Below are 22,979 nucleotides of genomic sequence, written 5' to 3' on the forward strand. Positions count from 1 at the left end.
CACCAGCACGCACACACACGCACACACACAGTCAGTCACTAAAAATCGACTATAAACGTCCTCACAATCAGTCACAAAATCAGCGCAAATTTCTCACGGTAATTGTATTTTTAGTACTTTATAGCAATTTTTGTCCATATGATCATACATATATAACTATACCAGATGCCGATGCCCATGTCGATGTCGATGTGCCTTTGCCTCTGTATTAGTGCTGCTGGTCGATGCCGCAGCTGCTGACGTTGCCACAGCAATTGCTTTTGCTATTGCCACTGGTCTTTAGTGCGGGAGCAACAACAACAACATCATTGGGGCAATATACACACCTCTCCGGGGCACTCAGAAAACAACATACAAAGTAAGTTCGTTTTTGACAAGCCACATAATTAGATACACTACCCAGGGTACTTGTTTTTCTTCGAAATATTTCTCTGAGTTCAAAAGGGTTTTTGACCATAACTTGCCTACATATTGTTCAATTTTGAAATGCTTTTGTATGAACGCTGCTGGCATCAGCCACAAACAAAGTTACATCATTTCCTAATTTGAATGCAGTTTTGATCAGATGCTGCTCAAGAGTATAATAAGGCATAAAACTCTGAAATCGGACTGACTGGATCAAAGTTTGATATTTCACAGTAAGTTTTCTTGCTTTTATACTTCTTTTCTTTATAACTTTCACAAATAATTATATAAAACATACATATTTGTGCTCATTTGAATTGTATTTTCAACAACTTATAATGGTATAAATCATTTAAATCGTATTTTTTTTTTTAGCTGAGTTAGAGCTTCTCAACATTTGAAATTAAACCAAAAGTAACTTTGTATTAATGATTTTAATGCCATAGCTTTGTTAATAAAATTTTCTTATTCATCAAGCATAACAGTTTATGTTTATTTACAATCTCAAAAGTTTATTATACTAAAATTCTCATCTGTACGATTTTTTTTAGATGAGGTAGAGCTAGAGAGAAAGTTTGAAATTCTACAACATATACAAATAATAATGCGATCGAGTTGTTTTTTAGCTGCAGTCGACTGTTCTAAATGATTTATTATTATTTATTTATTTTATTTTTATTTATTATACATCTTATACATCTTATGCATATGCATATCTTACATACAGCCAGGAATTAATTCCTTAAATAATAGTGGACATTGAGTTTTGATTTTGGTTGCACTACAAAAATATATAATTAGCTTAAATTATGCGCACCTAACAAACTGCATATAAAACTCGAGTGATCCACAGCTGAGAGAGTAATACAAAAATGTTGATGTGGTTTTATAATTTAGCTTTAAAACAAACAAACAGGCATTCAAACTGGCAAATGGACATCAAGAAATGTTGGACGTGCACCAAGTTAGTGGACAGTTCATGCGGGGCATGTGGCGCAGCAAGCGGCAGGCAGCAAACAGTGGCACATGTATGCGTATGTGTGTGTGTATGTGTGTCTAACCTTCCAATGGATTGGCGGCGGCATTTTTGGCACTAGCCAAAGGCAAAGGCAACTTTTGATGGTCATTTGATTTTTATTATTTATGACAAAACGTGAAAAAGCGCCTTTGGAATGAGTTAAGTATGAGTGCACTCACACACACACACACACAGTCAGTTATAGTGTGCGTCGATTGTTTTTGCATAGTTGAGTTGGAAAATATTTCTATATAAATAGCACACAATGTGGCATAAGTTCTAATTTAGTTGCTGACAGAAACTTTAGGCAAGATTTACGACGTAATTAACCAAACTAATTGCATAATATGGGAGCGCAGTAAAGTCTACACACACCACCCCCTAACCCCTCTATTGTCAATTCATGTAATTACACCTAAATTTAGTTCAATTATTGCTAGGCTACAAATCTATATTTTTAGTAGCGCCAATTGTCGAGCCAGCAATGAAGAGAAGCAGCAACAAAAATGTTGCTGGGTGTGAATTATGCGCGCCCCACATTAGGCGCCAAATTGAATTTATAGAATTGAATAATTACCTTGTCTAGGATTTGACTGCAGATGAGCATTAATCACACACACACACACATGCTTACAGTGCAAACTAAACTTAGTGCGCGTGCATGAAATTATTTTGAGAACTGCAAAAAATAAATGAAACATTTTTAAAACACAATTTCAAATAGCTCGAATTTCAAATTGAGTATTTACGAAAGAATTAATTATAACATTATGCATATAATTTAAAAGATTTAACTTAATAAATAAATAAATAAAATAACGTACATTAGTCAATAATTAATTACATCTTTAGTTTTTAAATTTATTTCAATCTTACCAAAGAGTATGTTATTAATTTTCAAAGAGCACCAGCAACACTTAAGGCTTAATATTAACCCCATCTTTGTCTCTTATTGTAACAACAGCTAAAATTACAACAAATTGGGTTTATTATTGGGGTTAAGTGCTGCAACCTTATAGACTAAGTGTTGTGGAAGTTTCAATTGCTGTAAGTTTAGCAACTGTAATGCAATCCAAGCAAACATTTCATCTTAATATCAATTCCATAAAAGACTAAGCAATCCATTAGTATCTCTAAGGTTTACTTTATTTCTCTAATGCATGTAAATTTAAATTCTATTTGCGAAATTTACAGCAAAGGGCATTTTGAATTGAACCAGGAAATAAAGCGTTAAATGCAAATTAGCTGCAAATGCTACGCCCATTAAAAATATGCTCTACTTTAAATTTATAGCTTCAATGAAAGCCTCTCATTGTCAGTTATAAGAGGGCAATTGAAATGCGTGCAACTTGCTTTATATTGGGTATAAAAAATTCGAAACGTATTTAATAACTATTAATCCAGTATTATCTTTGAAGCCTTAGCTTATCTACTGCTGCAGTTGGTCAATCGTGCAACAGCATTCGACCACCAGGGATGTCGTGTGGTAAAGCCACATGGACGGTGTAGCTCCATTTTGAACTATCATCTCTATAAGTAAGCCACATCGCTGAATTGCTCAACGAGCTGCCCTATTAATGCCAACATTTTAATAAACAGCAAGGCCTTCCCTTCGGGCTATGATTTGGCTAGGCGCGGCCTTATTTGGCCCGAAGGTTTGAATGCATCGCAGCATTTTGTCATCTTGATACACGGCTACAATGGCAACATGGACAGATCGCCCAATGCGGAGATACGTCCAGAGCTGCTCAAAGTGCCGAATGTCAATGTTGTATCCCTGGAGTTTGGCGCCTTGGTGCCAGATCCTTGCTATGTGCAATCAGTCGAGAATGCGCGTCCCGTCAGCATTTGCCTGGCAAGGCAAGTGCGCAAGCTTCTAGGGAAGGCAAAAGTAAGCCTCGAGTTGTTGCATGTGATTGGCTATGGCCTAGGTGCTCATATCGCTGGCCTCGCATCCCAGCAATTACAAGCTGAAACCAACCTCAGGTTCGCGCACATTACAGCTCTGGATCCCGCTAAGCCGCTCTATCTAACGAAGGATCTCTCAGCGCGCTTGGATCCCAGCGATGCGGACTTTGTCGACGTCATACACACGGACGTCTTCATGCATGGAATACTGCAACCACTTGGCCACGTCGACTTCTATCCCAACATGGGCGTAACGCAGCCGAGCTGCGGTCCCAGCCAGAATAGTAAGTAGTCGAGCCCATTGCTGCCATTGCTTATACAATTCCCCTCCACTGGCAGTTGAAACCCATCAATGCTATCACAAACGCTCTGCCGAATACTACGCCGAGTCTATATTTTCGAAAACTGGTTTCTGGGGCTTCTACTGCACTGAACTCTATGCCTTCCTACACAACGAATGCCAGCCGAACACCCGCTATGAGCTGCTTGGCTACTACACACGCTCCAAGGCACGCGGCGCTTACTTCCTGGCCACAAACCAAGAATATCCCTTTGCTCGTGGATTCAACTTCGATAATTTGGATCGGACCATAAGGGGCAAGACATATATGACTGATGGTTTTATTAATAAGATTTCAGAGATGGGCGAGTCAGCGCGTAACTTAACTAAATATATCTAAGTCATACAAGAGTTCGACAAGGATTCCTGAAATTGTAATACCAAAGCTTTCAACTTCGAAATAAATAATAGAAAGTAATTAATTGGGTCAAACTCTTATGTCAAATTTTGGTTAGACTTTGCTATTAGATTTACATCATGTAGAATCTGTTGCTAATTAAAATTTCAACGCTTTTTGAGTCACATAAGAGCTGATTAGTTAAACTCAAATTGCATTTGCTTTGCTTATATCATTGGAAGAACTGCAAGTCCCGTTTTGCTGGCTTTTCTTATATAAGCAGAAGAATATCTCAAAACTTTGTCAATATGGCAAGATCTTCATTTGCGTTGGGTAAGAGCTATTGGAAACCCCTCTGATCGTTGAGTAATAGAAAATTTTTTGCTTTCTCTGCAGTTCTCTTATTTCTACAGCTCTGCGGGCGAATCAATGCTGAAGCAGAATGTTCTCTTGGCAGCAAAAGTTTTACTGACACATGTAAAAAAGATATGAAAACGACTTTAAGAATCAACTAGTAAGCTCAAAATTTTATATATCCTAATATCCATTGTAACTCTCGATTATAGCATTGGACCTGAATTTAAGGGCCCTTGGGAACATCCAAACGAAGTTGAAAAACAGCTAAAACGATTAAGACAGTTCGTAATTATTCTACCGGACTTTCCTCAGAATGGAAGCTCTATAGGCTTTGATTACTTGCGGAAAAGCTTGGCGAAACTCAAGAATCTGGCCACATTAGAGATTGACTATACAAATGTGGCACCGGCGAATTGCTTTATGCACATGATTAAGCCATTGGCGGAGTGTCTGACCAACATATTGAAGGATCTCGTAGCAGAGGAGCGTATATATTTGAAGAACGTGCATATCATTGGACATGGGGTGGGCGCCCGGTTAGCCTCTGAAATAGCTTCCTTACTGCCGTCCGGTGAGCGAATTGGACGCATAACTGGACTGAATCCCACTAAGACCGATGACTCCGTTGTCAATCCATCCTACCTATCGAATAACGACGCGGACTTTGTAGACGTTTACCACACAGAGACTTCAGTGTACGGCTACGAGTGGGACAAGGCCCACCTGGACGTTTTTATCGAAGGGGACAAAGTGCTACCCTTACTAAAAATTTCTAACAACCCTCTTGATGATCATAACAGAGCAGTTTCCGACTATGCCTTATCCATACTTGGACCCAAAGGATGGTTAACAGGCTACAATAAATTGTGTACTACATACTTTCCCACGTGGAAATGCATTGAGAAGATGGAGGAACTTGGGTACTTTCTGAATCCGATGCTTCGTGGCTCTTACAATGCGCGCACAAGCGCCAGGTACAACAAATTAATTAAATAAATTAAAAATTTGCAAAGCGGCAAACCAAATTATGATTTGTATAGAAAACGGATTGCACTAAAGAAAAAATTAAAAATCTATTTAAAATTTTGATATATGTAAATAATTTCTAGCTTGGAAAAATTGTATAACCATTGGTAATAAAATTCGATATTAAAATACTATTGAAAGCATAATATTTTAAACTAGACTTTTTTAGTTGTTAATTATTATTCAAAACCAAGTTATTGGGGTGGAATAAGAAACAAAGCAAACATATGTTGGTGAATTCACTAGTCATATATTTTAATAGGTTATGTAATAGTTCAGTTATACATATTAATTGTGTAACAGCAGCAAATGAAATGGTCTCAATCAATTTATTACATAGCCCACTACGGCTCAATATTATTGGACACAGTCATGCTGATGCGATTGGCCCTGAGGTAGTTGGTTGTATTATTATTGAAGTAACTGCTCTAAGCTGAGCAACAGTCTTTGCAAAATGCGCGCTATTCGGCTTATACTGGGTAACTAAACTGAAGCTAGTCTAGCGAGCCATTAATATTTGCCTGCCAAAAACGCAGTTTTCTTTATTGTTGTACAGCTCAGGCGACGCATCGACGCGAGCGAGCCGGACGAGCCTGAATGCCTTGTGGCAAATGATACGGATATTTGTACGGACAAGCTTTTGAACTTCTGGCTCTATAGGTTAGCATAACAACTGGCAAGCTTGCTGCTTAAGATAACACTTAACACTTGTGTCTAGGCAAGATCTGAAAAAGGGCAAGCAAATCAAAGTCGGAGATGATTTGAGTGCTGAGCTAAAGGGGAGCAGGCCCATGAAAATTCTTATACATGACATGAATGGCAACCGCAATTCCACGCCCAGTGAGCAGCTGCGCTCTGCTCTGCTGAAGCTTCCGGACAACAATGTATTATCCCTGGATTTCAGTCCGCTGGCCAAAGAACCTTGCTATACGCAACTGGCGCAGAGTACGCGCTACATAGGCAAATGTCTAGGAGAGCTGTTGACCTCGCTAGTGGAGAAGAAGCTGGTGGATGCGCCCAAGTTGCATTTAATTGGCTATGGCGCCGGCGCTCATGTTGCTGGCTTTGCTGCCAACTATCTGCAGAACGCAACCAAAGCGCTCGTGGCTCGCATAAGTGGCTTGGATCCTTCCAAGGCGTTCTTTCTCACCAAGGACATTAACGCACGCTTGGATGCCAGCGATGCGGACTTTGTTGATGTCATACACAGCGATGTCTTTATCAGCGGACTGCTGCAGCCGATTGGCCACGTCGACTTCTATCCCAACCAGGGCGTTAACCAACCCAACTGCGGACCCATTGATGAGCGTAAATATAACTAACTATCAATAGTTTATTGAACTAATTGCAATCTCCAAGCAGTTACCACCCATAACTGCTATCACCAACGCTCCGTGGAGTACTATGCCGAGTCCATATCGACTAAAACTGGCTTCTGGGGCTTTCACTGCAGCAATCTCTATGACTTCACCACGAACGTGTGTCAGCCAAACTCAAATGTGGCTGAGCTTGGCTACAATGTCAGCATCGAGGCACGTGGCAGTTTCTTTTTGAAAACAGCAGAGAAGTCGCCATATGCACGTGGCAAGATCTACAATGATCTGGATCGCGGCTTGAAGGGCAAAACCTTTTTGCCAGATAAATTTTTGAATCAATTGCGGCAAATGGGCAATATGACGCGCGGGTTAAGCACATTTCAATAAATTGTAAATATGTAATTGCAAAAATATATAAACTAAAGCAGCTCTCAGTCATTCGTTTTGATTTGTTGACAGCACTCAACGAGGCAGCGTCACTGCCAGCGCCAGCGTCTTCTTTCTCAACATGTGTACGCGGCGTGCGGGGCGTATGCGCAACATTTATGACACCTGCCAGACAAGCGAGACAGTGATGCAAGTGCTATGAAAACGTAGTCAAATTTTTATTTACATTTCAAAAAAAAAACTATAAATATATTAATAAATTTGTTGCAACATTTTTCAATAAATTTTCAGCTTAAAAATGTCCGCTAAATGCCAAAATTGAAATTGTTTAAAAATATATTCATAAATGCAATGTAATTTGCGTACCTGCATTTTTTTTTAAATAAATATTATATAAATTTAATGTATTTAAATATAATTTACTTAAATTTATTTAAATTTTGTTACCACTGTACGAAGATTTTAGCTTATGCAATGTGCTTGTGTGTGTGCGTGTGTTTGTGTGTGTGTGGCACACAAATCTAAATGTGTAGAAAGCAATTTTACGCGCCTTTGCTGCTTATTAATGCGAAACACAATGGAATTTTCGACTCAGTTTGAGCATTAAAGGGTGTAACGAGGGCGGCCAAGCACTGTGGGTGGGGTTGGGGTTGGGGGTGGTGTGGCGCGTTGCGCAGGCAACGTGTTGCAAGTTAGTTAAAAAACAAGTGGTTGCATTCCATAGCTGCGAAGCTCAAGTTTCAAACTAATCAAAGCAAGCGTCGCTCCGCCTGTCAGCGCCGACGTCGACGTCAACGTCAAAGTTTGATCAATAAGCAAAGCAAGAAAAGGAAAAACAAAAGTCAAACGTGCAGCATTTTATGCTATTAGGCAGGATTAGGAACAGCAGAAGCAGTTGTCGAGGCTTAGTGAACGGACGCATCTTGTTACCGAAAACATGGAGGAGCTGCAGGACGCCAGCATTCATCATATGACGGCGCGTGTTATAGCGGCCATTAAGAATACAAAATCGTATGAACCCATCTATAAAGAGCTGCAGCGCTTGGTGTGCAGTCCCGGCGTGGACAAGAATGATATGCGCAATACGCTGGAGAACGCCATCAAGGTGGCCGGACTGGAAACGGAAATCCGCAACATGATTTACAACTTGGTGCGCAGTCGCCTGGAGCGACTCGAAGTTGGCAACAACAAGACAACGGTGCGTGTACTTAATTTCTCTAGCTTCAGCATTAATTTACTCTGCATTTTGCCAGAGTGATCCCTTGGGCTATCTGAAGCGCGCTGGTGTGCTCTGGGACAGACGTGTGCGCAAGAGTCTGAACGCCATGTGTGCGGAGCTGAAGGTGCCGCTGCATGGCCAGCCACGCATTAGTGCCGACCGCGAAGATTTTGTGGCCAAATGGAACGAGCTGAGTAACTACAGCATGGGTAAGTCAATAAACAAACAATTCTTGGCACTCAATACATAAATTGAAAGACAAGGCCCACCCAGAAATAAATATATTTTATAAACAGCCAGCTGGGCAAGCGGTTGAGCTATTTCCCAGTTGGACGTTAAATTGAAATAAATTTAATTAAATGCAAATTAAACGTGACTAGCACATCGTTTGCCATTAGAATATAGTACTTGCGTACAGTGGTCAAGCATCGTTGAATACTCTCTAAAATTTTCAATTAGATATGTTTTCTCTTATTTTTATTGTAGTTGCAGACAGTTTCGACTACTAGTACTTATAAATCTCATCACGCCTTCTTTATAATTCTGTTTATATTTTAACTTAAATTCAAATATTGTAAAGTTTAGTTTTTCTGCTTTTTTTTCGCTCGTAGACCTGGCTAACTATCGTCCCGTATATGCGCCCAAGGATCTGCTAGAAGTATTGCTATCGCTGAAAGGACCCGCCAAGACAAATGAGAACACAGAGTAAGCAATTTATAAACAATTAGAGTTTATTTTTCAATTTCATTTATTTATTTGCTTGCAATTAGCATTTATTTTTAAACATTCATTTATTTATTTTCTTAGTAAAATACCACAGTGGGAATTCTCGCACATCGCGCTGCCCGTGAAGAATCTCTTCGAGCTGCGCACACACTATGCGGATCTGCTGCGCATCGATCATTACAGTGCGCACGATCTGTCGGTGCAGTGCCAGCGCATCTTGGAGAGTCGCCACGCCCCGTTGTGCCAGCAGTTTCTCAAAAGAGGCAGCACGCCGGCCCCCTATCGTGGTGCACTCTGGGCAGCAGTGCTGGACAGCAAGCTGCATGATTATGTAAGTGAAGCCAACATGAGTAAATGAGCGTTCCTTTATTGTTGTTGCCACAGGATATTGAGTACTGGCAGAAGCTGCGCAACAGCGTCTGGACCACCGATCATATTGTGGACAAGCTGGTCTTCAAGGACATACAGCTGACCGCCTCGAACGACGATCAGTACTTTGTGTTCGAGGATGTGCTCTACCAGGTGCTGCTCTGCTTTTCACGTGACACAGATATTGCCAATTGCGTGGAGTACGAAACATTTCCGGTCAAGGGAAAGACCTACGAGGGGCCACCGTCGGGAGTGGTGCCATTCCATGGCATTTGCATGTTTGCTGCGCCCTTCTGCTATCTCTACGACTCGCCCGTCTGTCTATACTACACATTCCGAGCTTTCTATATACGCTATTGCCATCGCTTGACCACCATAAATACGCATCCGCAGGGCATCGTTAGCCTCTGTCTGCTGTTCGAGAAACTGCTGCAGACCTACGAGCCCAAGCTCTGGTCACATTTCCGTGAGCTGCAGATACAGCCGTAAGTCAAAAAAATTAACCATTAATATTTTTGTAATGCTGAAACTTTTGCTGCAGCCTACGCGTTGTATTCAAGTGGCTCATGCGTGGTTTCTCGGGTCACTTGCCACCAGATCAGCTGCTAGTATTGTGGGACTTGGTAAGCTCGTTACTTTTTAAATTCTACTGAACAACACTTAATACTTTGGCCCTTGCAGATACTCGGTTTTGATAGCCTGGAAATACTGCCGCTATTTGCAATTATTATTTTGAGCTTTCGCAAGGAGAGTATAATGCAGGTGTCCTCACTGGACAGCATCGAGGCCATACTGGCAGATCTATCCTCAATCAAAGTGCTGCCTTTGGTGCAATTGGCACTGAGCCGCGACTAAAACTTAAAGCCCTTAAAATGTTTAGCTGTACAAAATTAAGAGTTGACCGACAGAATTTATTGTTGGCAACAAATGTAATTAAAGAGAGATTATAAAAGTTTTACACATTATTTGCGCTCTTCAAAATCCAGCCAAATGCCGCCCTTGAGCATAGCCATGAAGTAAGTATCATCCAGTTCATTATCGTTGCGCGTGCGTGAATTCACCTTCACCTCAAAGTTGCGCAAAACTTCCACCAGAGCAGCCTTCAGCTGAGTCAATGCAAAGCGCATACCTAAATGTATTTATTAAAAAACTGCTGCAAGTTGTAGCTCAATTATTTACCTGGACACACGCGTGGTCCATCGCCCCAGCCAAAGTAAACTCCTTGATCACGATACTTGCGCACGCCGCCATTTTGTTCCAGAAAGCGTTCAGGCCTAAACTGCATTGGCTGCTCATAATACTTTTCATCATGATGCAACGAGTAATTGGGCACAATGATCACATCACCAGGCACAACACCAACGCTGACTCCATCCTTGTTGGCAAACTCAAAGCGCTCCGTGCAAAGCTTGCGTGCAAATAAGCCAGGTGGGAACAGACGCAGAGTTTCTAGAGTAAGATTATTAATTGCAATGGTTACAGATTTATATATTTATTTTTGTAGTACACACCATGTATGCAGGCATCCAGATAGGGCAGCTCGCTTAGCTGCTCAAAGCTTAAATTGGCAGTACCAATCTCCTCGCGCAGTCGCTGCTGTGCAGCAGAATCGCGTCCCAGTAGCAGCAGCGTATGAGTTAACACCATAGATGTCGTTTCGAAGCCGTCGGTTAGAAAGGTCATCGTGTGTGAGGTCAACTCCATAGTGTTGAGCCCCTTCTTGTCCTGCAGCTGCAGCATATAGTTGAGAAAATCAACGCGATCACGTGCCTCGGCACTTTCGCGTCGCAAGTTAATAGATCGCTGCATCAGATCAAAAAAGAACTTGACCACATCCTTGCTGAACAGCGGTACGCTGTAGAATTTCTTGATTGGTGGCCATAAGGTCAGCAGCGTAACGTAGAATATAAAGCCAAAGGATTGATCAAACACTCGCTTAATCATGCCCACCAAAGGATTCGGATTGTCGCTAAAGCTTTGAGCCGAAATGCCCAGCACACAGTCGGCCACCACCTCGGTGGTGTAGGCTAGGCAAAGCGATTTTGTGTCCACGCCACTGGAGCCAGCCATGCGCTGCTGGCGCTTAATATACTCTACAAACTTCTTGCAGACACTTTGACTTACGGGATAAACTGCACTAACCTGTAAGATCATCATTTATAACATACCCTTAGCTTTAACTCCATGTTAGCTTACCCTATTGGCCGAAAGTCCGGGCGTTATTTCAGCACGTCTCTCTTTCCATGCTTGGCCAGTTAAAATAAATGGATTGTTTGCCAGTATTTCATCCGTTTCAGTATCGCACTGGCGATGAACAATAATTTATCAATTTAGCCAATATACATAAATTTGTTTGACTTACAGTGCGCGCCATTTCATTGTCATGGAATCTGCGAAACTCGGACACAAACACCTGCTGCGCATATTCGGGCGATAGAACCATCAACTGTGGCATACGCGTACTAAATACGCCCACAACGTTATCAGTGCTCTTGTATTTGCTGTGGGAAATCAATTAAAGCTAGCTCAATCTATTTAACCTTTTGCGTAGAGTTCAATGATTCTAGAATCTTTGGTTCAGCTTACCGATAGATTTCGTCCACATCGTAGACCACGTTTCTTTTTTGCGTAAATAAACTGGGAAAGCTGCCAAGTAGTGGCCACGACTTGACAGTTTTAATGCCACGCTTCTTCCAATAATTAAAGTTCCAAATTAAGAACAAGTAGCAGAGGGCAACAAGTGCCACCAGAAATAATAGAATCACCGTAACGATAGACATTTCAAGTCTACTCCGTAGCACAGTCAAGAGCGATCTAATGTGTCGTTGTCAGTCTGGCTCGGGTCTGGGTGCGCCAGCTAATTCTATCAAGGTTGATTGATGCTGATTAAAATGCGAGAGCTTGCAAACGAGACTAAATTGTTGAACATAACACACAAGAGTGGCAAAGAAACTGTTGATATTAATCAGGTTTTTGAAATTTGAATTAGCGCGTCTAAAATTGTATAGTGAGCAAACTTTTGTGCAGCCCTTTTAAGTGTTGACTAAGCAATCTGTTGCAAAGTGGCGGCAGGTCTGTTTTTAGTGTTGACAAACACATGGAAACAAGCTAAATGCAGCTGCTTTCAAGCTGAAAATATTGTTATTGTTGTTCTTGGCGTGTGCAGTACGTGTTTAATTTAAGGTGTGATTTTTCTTTAAATTAATTAATGTTTACTACATTTGTAAGCTTATTTTCGTGCGCCTAATACTCAGAGTGAGTGCGTGCGCGAAGTCGTTGGAGTTAATTGTTTTAAATGCGTTTGGAATTTGACCTTTTCACTTCCGCCTGTTGCGCATCTACACGGCAAAGATAAATGCATAAAGCCCAATAAAAAGCAATAATATTAACTAAAAGGTGATTGCGAAATGAAAATCTAACAAAGCCAGACGCTTGCTGCAATATGTGTGTGTGTTTTTTGTGTTTTGTGTGTTTATAATATTTTCAATTTTTCATTCAGCTGTTGCGCCTCTCTCTCTGTGTATATGTTTGTGTGTGTGTGTATGTATTTACATATGTTTTTGTAACATTTAATTTACTCCAATTGGCACAAACTTTTCCTGCTTTTAGCCCAAGTTGCTATCTCTTTTCCACCCACTTGTTTGCTTTCTGCTTGGCTGACTCAATTAATTCTTTAGTTTAGTTATTGCTGCCGCTCTTTTACTTTTTTGCTTAATTATAACACACACACAAGCGCAAACACACACACAAACACATGGACAGGCATACAAACACAAATACAGTTAAGCAACAACAAATGTTTGCGCTTATGAAGTCATTAGCCCCTTTGAAAGCCAAAGCTTTGACCAGCTTTAAACCAAGTTTTAAGCTTTGCTGCTCTATCTCTTGCTCTCTGCATTTACAAACAATTTTGTTGTTGTTGTTTATCTTGTGTATTTAAATTTTGATTTTTGTTCAATTGTGCAAATCGTGATTGTGAAAGTTTTTCTTCTTGTTTGCCTGCTCATTTTCTATAGACAAAGCTTCGGCCATTAATTAAACAAAGTCCACGGCGTTTAATAACAAATTTCATTTACAGCTAAGACAGAGTTTCAACAAAAGATGTGGTGATGGCGAAAATGGCATCTGGTGACCTATCGTTGACCAGCACAAGCAGTCAAGAGGGTAAGCCAATAAATACAGCCCACAGCCAAATCCGTAAATAAATTTAATTGCTTCGCTTTGCTTGCAGAGGAGAGTTCGGAGTATGTGGGCTACGACAGCACGCTGCGGCCGCCTTCGAACTCCAGCGGCAGCACCACAGCTGCCAACATGGCCAACAACAATGGGCCCGGCGGCAAGGGCGTCAATCAGGGCGTGGTCGTGGGCAGCGGCGTGGGCGTAGGCAGCGGCGTGGGCGGCAATAGCAACAGCAAGAAGTACGATCTGCTGCAATCGCAATATGAGTCGGCAATGCTGGAGCTGAGCCAGCTGCGGCATCAGCACTCCAACTCGGAGCGACGCTGCGATGAGCTGGCCACGCAGCTGAGTCTCTACCAGGAGCACTTCATGGCCGATCGCAACAAGTTCACGGACATTGTGGCCGAGAGTGTGCGGCTGAAGCACAAGCTGATGCTGCTGGAGAATCAGAACCAGGCGCAGAACAATGGCAATGGCAATGCGCCGGCGCCACAAGCTGCCGCAGGCAGTGGCAGTGGCTACTACGGCTACGGCAAGTTGCCCGCTGCATGCGACGGCAACTGCAGCGAGAAGCTGGCGGAGCTGAAGAAGGAGCGCAATCTGCTTGCAGTGGAGCGTGAGAAGTACAAGAAGAGCTACATTGAGTTGGAGAAGGAGCGCAGCTTTGAGAGCGAGAAGCTAGCCGAGCTGGAGAAGGACCGCAATCTGCTTGCAGTGGAGCGGGAAAAGTATCAGAAGGGCTACCTGGAGCTGGAGAAGGAGCGCAATTTCTATCGAGAGCGCGGCGAGGAGAATCAAACGTTGAAAATGCTGCTGTCCAAGGAGACGAAGCATGTGCTCTCGCTCACCGAGGAGCTCAATCAGCTGCTGTCCGAGAAGGACAATGTGCTGCAGGAGCATCAGAAGATGTCCGACGATCTGGCGCTGGCCAACAAGGAAATCGAGCGCCTCAAGAAGGATGAGCTGATGTTCAAGGCGGAGCTCAAGTCGCTGCAGCTGGCGAATGCGGAGCTGAAGAAGCGCGACCTACTGAAGTCACGTGAGAGCAGCTGGAGCAAGGAATTCCAAAGCGCCGACAGCAAGGAGGAGCTGGAGAAGCTGCGCAAGAGCCTGGAAAAGGCGCTCACAGAGGTGGAGCGTTCGCTGCAGGATGCGGAGGAGGCCAAGCGTGTGCGGGACTGGGCAATCTCGCAGCGTGAGAAGATTGTGCAGGAGCGCGACTCGGTCAAGACGCTGTGCGACAATCTGCGCAAGGAGCGCGACAAGGCCATATCCGATCTGCTGATGGCCATACGCGACAGCGAGAAGATCAAGAAGCAAAAAGACGAGGCGCAGAAGAAGATCGATGCGTTGAAGGAGCAGCTGGAGCAAAGTCTGAATGCAGCTCAGTCCACTGTGGCCACGCCCACGGACAGCAGCTCGCGGCGCAGCTTCCGCCTGAGCAGCTTTGAGAGCGGCGAGGATCTGCTGGAGATCGAGCTGTGCAACTATCCGGACGCCGAGCTAGGCATCATACTGGACGACAGCAACAAGCGGCAACTGGTGTGCGGCGTGACCAACAGCTCGCCCGCCTTTGGCAAGCTCAAGATCAACGATGTCATCTGCAAGGTGAACAATCTGGAGTGTGGCGCGCTCTCGAAGCGCATGGTGCTGGACGAAATCCGCACCTGTGCGCCACGCTGCTCGCTGCTGGTGTCTAGGACGCGCCACAGCAAGCGGCACAGCTATGCGGTGCAGCTGAAGACGAGCAGTCGCGATAATCTTGGCCTGCTGCTGGACATGGGCGTGTTCATAGCCAAGATCGAGCCCAACTCGCTGGCCTTCTACGAGCCGGAGCTGGAGGTGGGCGACCGCGTGCTGAGCATCAACAACAAGAGCATGGACTCGCTGCAGTCCATTGACGAGGTGCTGCAGCTGCTCCAGAGCGACACGCTGCACATCTTTGCGCTCAAATACGTGCCCGAGCAGTCGTCGCTGGACGTCTGCCTGCCGCACTGCCGCATGACCAGCTCGGCGGCGCAGACCGATAGCTCCATTGAGCTGAACAGCAGCGGCGCCGGCGGCGGCGGCGGTGGCAACAGCAGCGCCACTGGCAACAGCGCGGCCAAGCAGCCATCCAAGTTTGCCGACTTTCTGCGCAAGCTCAAGTTCAGCAAGCCCGAGGAGCAGGAGCATGATGTGGCCATTGCCGCCCTGGACTCGGTGCTGAGCGAGAACAGCTCGGAGAAGAGCAAGGAGAATTTGTTTCGGCGCCACAAGCGCAGCGGTGGTAACAAGAAGAGCGACAAGGAGGCGGCCAAGAGCACGGGCACCTGGCCACGCACCAACATCTCGCACGATAATCCCACGGGCACCATAGTGCAGCGTGGAGGCGCCGGCGGCGAAAAGAAACGCCCGCTCATGTCGCTCTTCACCGCCGGGCCCATCAATGTGGACAAGGACGATGAAGTGGAGGCGACGCCAGCGCCTGCGCCGCTGCAGGAGCTGCAGTCGCCGCCACCGCTGCCGCCGCAGCTGAGCAAGCCGAGGAACATCAATGGCAGCGCCATCAAGACGCATCCCAATCGCAACAGCAATCCGGTGAGCAATGCCTATGCCAATCGCCTGTTCCAGCCGGACAAGCTCAACTACCCGCGGCATTCGCTGTACGGCGCACCGCCCACGCCCGAGGAGAAGCCTCAACCGCCGCTGCAGCGTCCAGCGCCTTTGATGGGCGCCAATGCGCGCGTCAAACTGCCCAACCAGGAGCGCTACTCCCGCGCGCCGCACAACAATCGCTTCTCGCTCAACATCCCGCCCAGCGGCGGCGACTTCTATCAGCCCAAGACCAGCGGCCAGCAGGCGCAGCAGCAGAGCGTGCCCGCTGTGGCAGCTGCGGAGTTTCCCATGCGCAAGCAGCAAATGTTCCACGACATGTTCCAGCAGCCGCCGCCGCCGCCCAAGCTGAACACCATGTTCCAGCCGCTGCAGGCGCCGCCACGCGCCACCGCCGACGCCATCAGCATAAAGTCACAAAACTCCATCGAGTCCATGCTCTCGGCCAAGAGTCCGCCCATCAGCGAGTACGGCGTCTATGCCAAGCGCCAAGTGCCGCCCATGCCGCCCAAGCATGTGCCCAAGTATCCCAGCGACAGCGAAAGCATCGGCTCCGGCATCCTCCATGCGCCCAACTCCCAGCACAACTATCTGGCCCAGCAGACGCCCGCCTCGCTGCAGCTGCTCAGCGCCGGCAGTCGCCACACGCAGTTGTTTCCCAGCAGCTATGGCCGCTATATGCGACGCTCCAGTCCCCTAACGCTGCCCTCGCCTCCACCCAATGCGGCGGGCATGGCAGCCCAAGCGCCGCCGCCACTGCCATCACCACGCCAGCGCTACGAAGCCATCAGCAACAGCAGCGCACTGGGCATACCCACGGAGCTGGACTATGCAGGCCATGCGCATGCTCCCTACCTGGACTACAACCAACAGCAGCAGCAACAGCAGCAGCAGCAACAGATGCAGCAACATTATCCCTACAATGGCGGAGTGATCTACGAGGGCGGCACGTTTCCACGCAAGAAAGACAACCAGCGGCTGCGCATACCGTCCAATCCCAGCGTGGCCAGCAATCGCGGCCTGGTCAAGAACAGCTCCGGCTCCATAGATCATCACTACGGCAGCGGCGGCGGCGGCGGCGTCGGCAATCATCATCCGCATGCCTCACTCCTGGCCAGCTACAATGCGCAGCTGCCCAATGGCTCAAGTCTAATCGGTGGAAGTGGTGGTGGAGGCGGTGGTGGCAGTGGGCGTGGCTCGCCCATGCCGCAGGTGCATGTCGAGGTGCTGAGCCATGGCGGCCCCAAGCGCGGCGGCTCGCACGGCGCTGCGGATTTTCTGTGCCCTGGAGACCTTAGAAGAGTCACGATCGACAAGCGCGACAAGTCGCTTGGCATTACCATACAGTGCAACAACAATGGCGGCGGTATCTTTGTGTCCACAGTTGCCGACAAGAGCACCGCCATGCGTGCCGGTCTCCAGGTGGGCGATCAACTCTTGGAAGTCTGTGGCATCAACATGCGTGCGGCCACCAACGAAATCGCAGCGAATGTGCTGCGCCAATGCGGCGACTCCTTCACCATGCTGGTGCAGTATAATCCCGAGAGTAAGTGCAGCCAATTGCAGCGACGAATTTCAGTTCTAATATAAACTTTACACAGAATTCCACTTCACGGAGTACGAGGGTCTGCATCAGCTGGAACCAGAATCTCCACTGAATCATTCGGGTTCGCCCACGCCGCGCAACTCGCCACGTCCGCCCGCACGCAATGTGCTTGCCACGCTGCCCATGCAGCCGCTATCGCTGCCACTGTCGCTACCCCCATCCGTTGTAGCCGCTGTGCCGCGCGTGCAGCTCTCACATCAGTCCATAAAGGATCAGAGCTTCACCGACAGCCTAGAGAATCAATCGGACATTAGCAGCAGCCAGGACATGCCTTCGTCAGCGGCCACCACAACCACCACCACTGCTTCGGCCACCTCCACTGTGTACGATGAGGAGCAGACCAAGCCCAATGCACCAGCCACAGTGCCCAATGACAGTATGCAAACCAATTCGAAGCTTTATGTTAATTATTCATTTGTTCTATTCGCTTAGCCGTGCGCTTTGTCACGCTGCACATGGACAAGTCCAAGAATCTGGGCATCAAGCTCTATGGCGGCAACAAGGTGGGCATCTATGTAGCCGAGGTCACACAAGGTTCGCCCTCGGATCATGCGGGCATACGCAAAGGCGATTTGATACTGGAATACAATGGCGTCGATTTGAGCGGCGTCACTGCTGAGCAGGCGGCCAATGAAATACCCAAGCACACAGATACGGTCACAATGCTGGTGGAGAACAAGCTGCAAAGTAAGCAGCTACTATATAAATATTTAATAATTAATTAATTGCTGTTTTTGTAGCGCTTAAACAAATCAAGGATAAGCCTGGCGATTCGTTTTACATACGCGTGGGCTTCGATCGCATTGGCGAGCTGAACGAGGATGATTTGCGTTTTGTTAAGGATGAGGTGCTCTATGTGGACAACACCATGTTCAATGGCACCTTTGGCTACTGGCGCGCCTGGAAGTTGGATGCCATGGGACATCGCAAGGAGTGCGGCATTATACCAAGTCAGATGAAGTGGGTGCCCATTCATTCATTTAAAGATTTCAATAATAATGTTTCGTCTGTCTGTTCTAGAGTGGAGGAGGAGCTGCGCTGGGGCGAGATAGTCGACTGTGATACGGGCACGGCGCGACGCGGCAGCACATCGGCGCGTCGCTCGTTCTTTCGCCGCAAGAAGAATCAGCGCAGCTCATCGCGCGACTCCACAGAGATTGCCAGCTTCAGCAATACGCAGCTGAGCTTCTTTCCCGATTCGGGCATACTGAATGATGATGGCGGTGTGCTCAGCTATCAGCGCGTGGAGCTGCTGGAGTGTAAGTGCCAACTACAAGCAAATTCTACAGTTTATTTATGTTTAATTTGTGCAGCGCCTGTACGACGTCCTGTGCTCATCATTGGTCCGCTTAGCGAGTGCTTGATGGATCGCTTGAAAATCGATTTTAGCAATTTGTTTAAAATGTGCGAGGTTACCACCATGGAGTGCTCACAGGAGGCCATGGAGGAGAGCTTGAAGGAGAACATATTCGTTGACTATCGCCGGCGTGGCAACAAGTTTGAGTGCACCACAGTCGAGGCTATTAACAATGCCTGCAAGAATGTAAGCTAGCCAAACATAATTGAAATAAATTAGCTAACTAATGTCTCAAACAGGATCCACGTCATTGCATATTGGATGTGTCTGTCTCGGCAGTGGAGCGACTGCAGCGCTCGCATATTTATCCCATTGTGCTGCTGCTGCGCTTCAAGTCGGCCAAGCAGATACGCGACATACGCGACTTTGGAGTGGACAAAATATCAGCCAAGGCAGCCAAGGAAATGTACGAGCGCGCGCTCAAGCTGGAAACGGACTATAAACAATACATATCAGGTGAGTAGCCCCAAACTTCATTTATATATCCACTAACTATTTAATTCTCTTTCTAGCTGTCATACCTGGCGTCAGCATTAAGCACATGTGCACACAGATTAAGGATGCTGTGGATAAGGAGCAGGATAAGCTGCTTTGGGTGCCCGTTTCCAATGGATAACAGCAGCAGCAGCAGCCGACGCTCTGTTTCGATTTTGTTCATCAAGAAATATTTAGTTTATAGCTTTTAGTTAACAACTAAGGTTGCTTACACACAAAGTCGTATTTTGTTTTGCGTATTTCTTTCATGTATTTCTTACTCAACTTAGAGTATTCAATTGTGTCGTCTATGCTTTGAACGCATTGCATTTAAGACGCGGTATTTCTACAACTATATAGCATATATACACTTTTTTTTTCAATGTCTGCTGTCCTTTTTTATTTATGAACTTAAGCTGTGTGTGTTTTGTATTAAATTAGTGCGCGGAATTTCAGAAATTCTACAATACAAGCAACTTATATATTTTTTTATAAACTATTTATGCACACAACCAAAAAGCGCGTGAAAATTTAAAAACTTTACTTATACTTTTGGCTTTAACTTACTTTTGTGGCAATATATAAATTCAAGTGCCTTGCAACAACAACAACGAGAACAACTTGCAACTTGTTTGCGTTTAAAAATCTTTATTCAAAGAACAAAATGCATATATGTGGTTAATAAATTAAATCAGCTATCACTAGCCTTAAATTATAAACAAATGCAAAAAAAACTGAAACGAAATGCCTTCTGCAAATATCAAAAAAACATTAATATATATATGATAAAGATGAAACGTATTAAATACATTAAATTTATATATATTTTATACATACGTAAGCATTCTTGATAAACTATATATTATATAAAAATATACAAAACATATTTTTGCAATAAATATTATTTTCAAAAATAGCAAAAATTATTTACAGTCGAAAGTGTTATGGCCACATTTAAAGAAACTAAAAAACTAAGCTATAAGCTAATACTATTAAACGTTAAATGCAAAACGCTTTAGTTTGTTTAAAAGTATTTCAAGGTACATTCGCTCTGTCAAGTGTTTTGCTGTTCAAGGACATTAAGTTGGGCTATATATACAATAACAAAATGCACAGCACTTAGGCTAAAACTAAACTAAAGGTAAGATTATTTAATATTGTATTAAGACTAGTGGGGAGTGGGGTAACTGTACAACTTAAACGCTAGTCTAGCCCTCGTATAAATCGAACTCGTCGCGCGGTCTGTACCACTGATCGGTGGCATGTTTATAGATGGCGCGTTGCACCTGTGCCTCGGCGGCTACAATGGGATCCCCCTGAGCAGCGAAGCTGGTGTCGGCGCGCGGACTGCGCGAGGTGGCGCGAAAGTCCAGCGGTATGTTGTAGCACTTGCATATGCAGCTGGAGGGAAAGCGAAACCAGTCGGAGAAGATGCCGCGGCATTCATTGTGCGGATCATACGCAAGCAATCGATGCAGTCGATACTGCTGCTCACAGCGGCAGCCATCGCGGCAAAACATTTGCTTAAACTCATGCGTGCATTTCTCCCAGTGCACATACTGCTCAAAGGGATAGAGATTAAGCAGCGCCAGCACCTCGCCGCGCGTATTGTTGGCCCAGAAAGGAGCAACTACTTCATCCTTAACTGGACATGCATTGCTGCAAGTCAAAGAGAATAATTTATATTAAGTGCAGTTTGGATAGTCAAGCTACTTACACGCCGCGTAGATTGCTGGCCACTGCAACTGGCTCCTGCTTGATGGCATCTTGGAACAGCTGTCCACTGTCGCGCAGCAGTCCCGCCTTGCTGCTGCTGCTGGGACTGGGCGCTGTGGTGCTGCTGCTGGTTAAGGGGCGACGCAGCTTGTCCGAGTTGAATATGGAGCTGGTGCCGGAGAAGAGCGAGGCAAAGCTTATGGGCGTAGTGCTGCCCAGAGCGGGACGCGTAACATTGCGACGCGTTGAATTGCTGGCAGCAACAGTTGCTGCTGTAGCTGTTGCTGTGCCGCTTGCTGTTTTGCCAGCTGCGCCTATGGGCGTGGCAGCCTTTACACTCTCGCTGGGCTTTTGCTTGCGCACTGTACTCGCTGCTGTTGTTGTGCTGTTGCTGCTGCTGCTGGTAGTTGTTGCTGGCGTTTTAAGTAATGTTGCTGCTGTAGTGCTGCTTATGTTGCGCAGCGTTAAATCAATAGCAGCTGGCGCTGCTGCCAGCTTGGGTGATTCTATAATTTGTATATTGTCGCCAGTGCCAGTTGCTGCAGTTGCTGCCTCAGTGCTGTTGCTAGCAGGCGCGCTGCTGCTGCTAGTCTTAGGCGCTTCATTAGTTTCTTTAGCTGCAGCTGGCGTTGTTGCTGTTGTTGTTGTTGTGCTCGTTGTTGTGCTTGTTGTTGTTGTGCTTGTTGTTGTTGTTGTCACAGGTCGAAAGTGCGGCTCCATCAAGACATCATTGCCCTTGTAGCTCAGAAAGTCATCACGATCGCGCTCGCGACCATGCAACATGTACTTGCCACCGCGCGGCGACTTTGAATAGCGCTCGGCGGCATCCTCGATGTCATCCACGTCCACCTCATTGTTCTGTATCTCGTCGCGCAGTATCGAGATGTGCCGCACATCGCCGTACATGCGCTTCATCAGTCCCTGGTTCTCATGCACAAAGCGGCGCACCGCATGCCAGGGATAGATGTTGCCCGGCAGATGGCAGAAGGGCTGCTTGGACAGGTCACAGGGTATGGCGGCCAGCATCTGGGCGCGTCCACGTCGTGACATTTTGCCGTTCGGACTGCAGCTGTTGGCCGAGTCGGCGCCAAAGCTTGCCTCGATTGCAGGCAATGCCGCCGCCAACACGCAGCTGAGCAGCTGCAATTAAAGGCAAAAGAAAATTCTCAAATTTAATGGCAGCTTGCAGTTATGTTTATTTTCCATTTGGGTGCTAACCCAAAAAGGTTCGACACATAAAAAAGTTCGTTTAGTTTTTTATTATTATGCTTACTTTCATCTCATAAATAATTAAAGAAAAAAAAGAGTTGGCAGCTTTAACAAAATGTAATTTCGGTTACGCTGCACTTGATGAGCAAATAACGTGATGCAGCAGCTCAAGCGTGGATGAGGGTCAGACCTCAATGGCTCTCACTTGCCAGCAACAAATTGTCGCCTCAGCAGCATGACGAGCCAATGAACACACACAAATCTCAGAGCCAGACTGCGACTTCTTCTCAATCAAATTTTACTTTCACGCTGGCAGAATGCACAAGTCATAAAGATGATCGATGTGCATTTGCATGCACAGCACCAGAGAATGGCCGCAATTAGCTTAGAGCGAGACAGATAGTGAGTGAGTGAGACAGAGACAGGCACATAGCA

The 22,979-nt window shown here is 45.7% G+C and overlaps 7 protein-coding genes across 7 annotated transcripts; 5 read left to right on the plus strand and 2 right to left on the minus strand.

The window, feature by feature from the left end:
* The first annotated feature begins 2,738 nt into the window (after positions 1 to 2,738).
* Positions 2,739 to 4,079, plus strand: LOC108606441 (pancreatic triacylglycerol lipase-like). Its single transcript, XM_017996556.2, has 4 exons — positions 2,739 to 2,786; positions 2,842 to 2,959; positions 3,023 to 3,615; positions 3,671 to 4,079. Exons 1-4 carry the CDS (start codon positions 2,762 to 2,764, stop codon positions 4,009 to 4,011), a joined length of 1,077 nt encoding a protein of 358 aa, XP_017852045.1. The 5' UTR covers positions 2,739 to 2,761; the 3' UTR covers positions 4,012 to 4,079.
* Positions 4,080 to 4,251: 172 nt separating this feature from the next.
* LOC108606451 (pancreatic lipase-related protein 2-like) lies at positions 4,252 to 5,433 on the plus strand. The gene is made up of 3 exons (XM_017996567.2): positions 4,252 to 4,341; positions 4,405 to 4,522; positions 4,575 to 5,433. The coding sequence occupies exons 1-3, from the start codon at positions 4,317 to 4,319 to the stop codon at positions 5,359 to 5,361; spliced, it is 930 nt and encodes a 309-aa protein (XP_017852056.1). The 5' UTR covers positions 4,252 to 4,316; the 3' UTR covers positions 5,362 to 5,433.
* Positions 5,434 to 5,725: 292 nt separating this feature from the next.
* Positions 5,726 to 7,131, plus strand: LOC108606430 (endothelial lipase). Its single transcript, XM_017996545.1, has 4 exons — positions 5,726 to 5,870; positions 5,928 to 6,051; positions 6,110 to 6,699; positions 6,754 to 7,131. The coding sequence occupies exons 1-4, from the start codon at positions 5,846 to 5,848 to the stop codon at positions 7,092 to 7,094; spliced, it is 1,080 nt and encodes a 359-aa protein (XP_017852034.1). The 5' UTR covers positions 5,726 to 5,845; the 3' UTR covers positions 7,095 to 7,131.
* A 743-nt stretch (positions 7,132 to 7,874) lies between these two features.
* On the plus strand, positions 7,875 to 10,366 carry LOC108606424 (TBC1 domain family member 19). The gene is made up of 7 exons (XM_017996532.2): positions 7,875 to 8,292; positions 8,348 to 8,522; positions 8,925 to 9,018; positions 9,121 to 9,370; positions 9,424 to 9,893; positions 9,950 to 10,031; positions 10,090 to 10,366. Exons 1-7 carry the CDS (start codon positions 8,032 to 8,034, stop codon positions 10,261 to 10,263), a joined length of 1,506 nt encoding a protein of 501 aa, XP_017852021.1. The 5' UTR covers positions 7,875 to 8,031; the 3' UTR covers positions 10,264 to 10,366.
* LOC108606418 (probable cytochrome P450 28d1) lies at positions 10,349 to 12,223 on the minus strand. Its single transcript, XM_017996518.2, has 6 exons — positions 11,995 to 12,223; positions 11,771 to 11,909; positions 11,605 to 11,712; positions 10,920 to 11,550; positions 10,588 to 10,857; positions 10,349 to 10,537 (listed from the first exon to the last, which is right to left on the minus strand). The coding sequence occupies exons 1-6, from the start codon at positions 12,186 to 12,188 to the stop codon at positions 10,371 to 10,373; spliced, it is 1,509 nt and encodes a 502-aa protein (XP_017852007.1). The 5' UTR covers positions 12,189 to 12,223; the 3' UTR covers positions 10,349 to 10,370.
* Positions 12,224 to 12,621: 398 nt separating this feature from the next.
* On the plus strand, positions 12,622 to 20,343 carry LOC108606389 (disks large homolog 5). The gene is made up of 10 exons (XM_017996460.2): positions 12,622 to 12,804; positions 13,487 to 13,572; positions 13,640 to 17,728; positions 17,784 to 18,164; positions 18,221 to 18,475; positions 18,529 to 18,748; positions 18,809 to 19,047; positions 19,102 to 19,331; positions 19,385 to 19,601; positions 19,658 to 20,343. Exons 2-10 carry the CDS (start codon positions 13,518 to 13,520, stop codon positions 19,759 to 19,761), a joined length of 5,790 nt encoding a protein of 1,929 aa, XP_017851949.2. The 5' UTR covers positions 12,622 to 12,804; positions 13,487 to 13,517; the 3' UTR covers positions 19,762 to 20,343.
* A 460-nt stretch (positions 20,344 to 20,803) lies between these two features.
* On the minus strand, positions 20,804 to 22,424 carry LOC108608014 (protein spaetzle 4). Its single transcript, XM_017999194.2, has 3 exons — positions 21,996 to 22,424; positions 21,337 to 21,692; positions 20,804 to 21,278 (listed from the first exon to the last, which is right to left on the minus strand). Exons 1-3 carry the CDS (start codon positions 22,383 to 22,385, stop codon positions 20,828 to 20,830), a joined length of 1,197 nt encoding a protein of 398 aa, XP_017854683.1. The 5' UTR covers positions 22,386 to 22,424; the 3' UTR covers positions 20,804 to 20,827.
* Positions 22,425 to 22,979: the final 555 nt, after the last annotated feature.

The sequence above is a fragment of the Drosophila busckii genome, unplaced genomic scaffold (assembly GCF_011750605.1).
Source record: "Drosophila busckii strain San Diego stock center, stock number 13000-0081.31 unplaced genomic scaffold, ASM1175060v1 hic_scaffold_33, whole genome shotgun sequence".
Lineage (NCBI taxonomy): Eukaryota > Metazoa > Arthropoda > Insecta > Diptera > Drosophilidae > Drosophila > Drosophila busckii.

Excerpts from the sequence above, each read along its gene's own strand:
- LOC108606441 (XM_017996556.2), top strand. The coding sequence starts at position 2,762 with ATGCGTGCAACTTGCTTTATATTGG. Across the intron at positions 2,787-2,841 it reads TGCAACTTGCTTTATATTGG|CCTTAGCTTATCTACTGCTG; the intron begins GTATAAAAAATT and ends TTATCTTTGAAG. Across the intron at positions 2,960-3,022 it reads TTGAACTATCATCTCTATAA|CAAGGCCTTCCCTTCGGGCT; the intron begins GTAAGCCACATC and ends TTTAATAAACAG.
- LOC108606451 (XM_017996567.2), top strand. The coding sequence starts at position 4,317 with ATGGCAAGATCTTCATTTGCGTTGG. Across the intron at positions 4,342-4,404 it reads AAGATCTTCATTTGCGTTGG|TTCTCTTATTTCTACAGCTC; the intron begins GTAAGAGCTATT and ends CTTTCTCTGCAG. Across the intron at positions 4,523-4,574 it reads ACGACTTTAAGAATCAACTA|CATTGGACCTGAATTTAAGG; the intron begins GTAAGCTCAAAA and ends TCTCGATTATAG.
- LOC108606430 (XM_017996545.1), top strand. The coding sequence starts at position 5,846 with ATGCGCGCTATTCGGCTTATACTGG. Across the intron at positions 5,871-5,927 it reads CGCTATTCGGCTTATACTGG|TTTTCTTTATTGTTGTACAG; the intron begins GTAACTAAACTG and ends CCAAAAACGCAG. Across the intron at positions 6,052-6,109 it reads TTGAACTTCTGGCTCTATAG|GCAAGATCTGAAAAAGGGCA; the intron begins GTTAGCATAACA and ends ACTTGTGTCTAG.
- LOC108606424 (XM_017996532.2), top strand. The coding sequence starts at position 8,032 with ATGGAGGAGCTGCAGGACGCCAGCATTCATCATATGACGGCGCGTGTT. Across the intron at positions 8,293-8,347 it reads TTGGCAACAACAAGACAACG|AGTGATCCCTTGGGCTATCT; the intron begins GTGCGTGTACTT and ends GCATTTTGCCAG. Across the intron at positions 10,032-10,089 it reads TGCTAGTATTGTGGGACTTG|ATACTCGGTTTTGATAGCCT; the intron begins GTAAGCTCGTTA and ends TGGCCCTTGCAG.
- LOC108606418 (XM_017996518.2), bottom strand. The coding sequence starts at position 12,188 with ATGTCTATCGTTACGGTGATTCTATTATTTCTGGTGGCACTTGTTGCC. Across the intron at positions 11,910-11,994 it reads GATGTGGACGAAATCTATCG|CAAATACAAGAGCACTGATA; the intron begins GTAAGCTGAACC and ends GATTTCCCACAG. Across the intron at positions 10,538-10,587 it reads TGGACCACGCGTGTGTCCAG|GTATGCGCTTTGCATTGACT; the intron begins GTAAATAATTGA and ends AAATACATTTAG.
- LOC108606389 (XM_017996460.2), top strand. The coding sequence starts at position 13,518 with ATGGCGAAAATGGCATCTGGTGACCTATCGTTGACCAGCACAAGCAGT. Across the intron at positions 18,749-18,808 it reads ATTATACCAAGTCAGATGAA|AGTGGAGGAGGAGCTGCGCT; the intron begins GTGGGTGCCCAT and ends TGTCTGTTCTAG. Across the intron at positions 19,332-19,384 it reads TTAACAATGCCTGCAAGAAT|GATCCACGTCATTGCATATT; the intron begins GTAAGCTAGCCA and ends TGTCTCAAACAG.
- LOC108608014 (XM_017999194.2), bottom strand. The coding sequence starts at position 22,385 with ATGTCACGACGTGGACGCGCCCAGATGCTGGCCGCCATACCCTGTGAC. Across the intron at positions 21,693-21,995 it reads GCACAACAACAACAAGCACA|AAGCAAAAGCCCAGCGAGAG; the intron begins ACAACGAGCACA and ends AGTACAGTGCGC. Across the intron at positions 21,279-21,336 it reads GCCAGCAATCTACGCGGCGT|CAATGCATGTCCAGTTAAGG; the intron begins GTAAGTAGCTTG and ends TTTGACTTGCAG.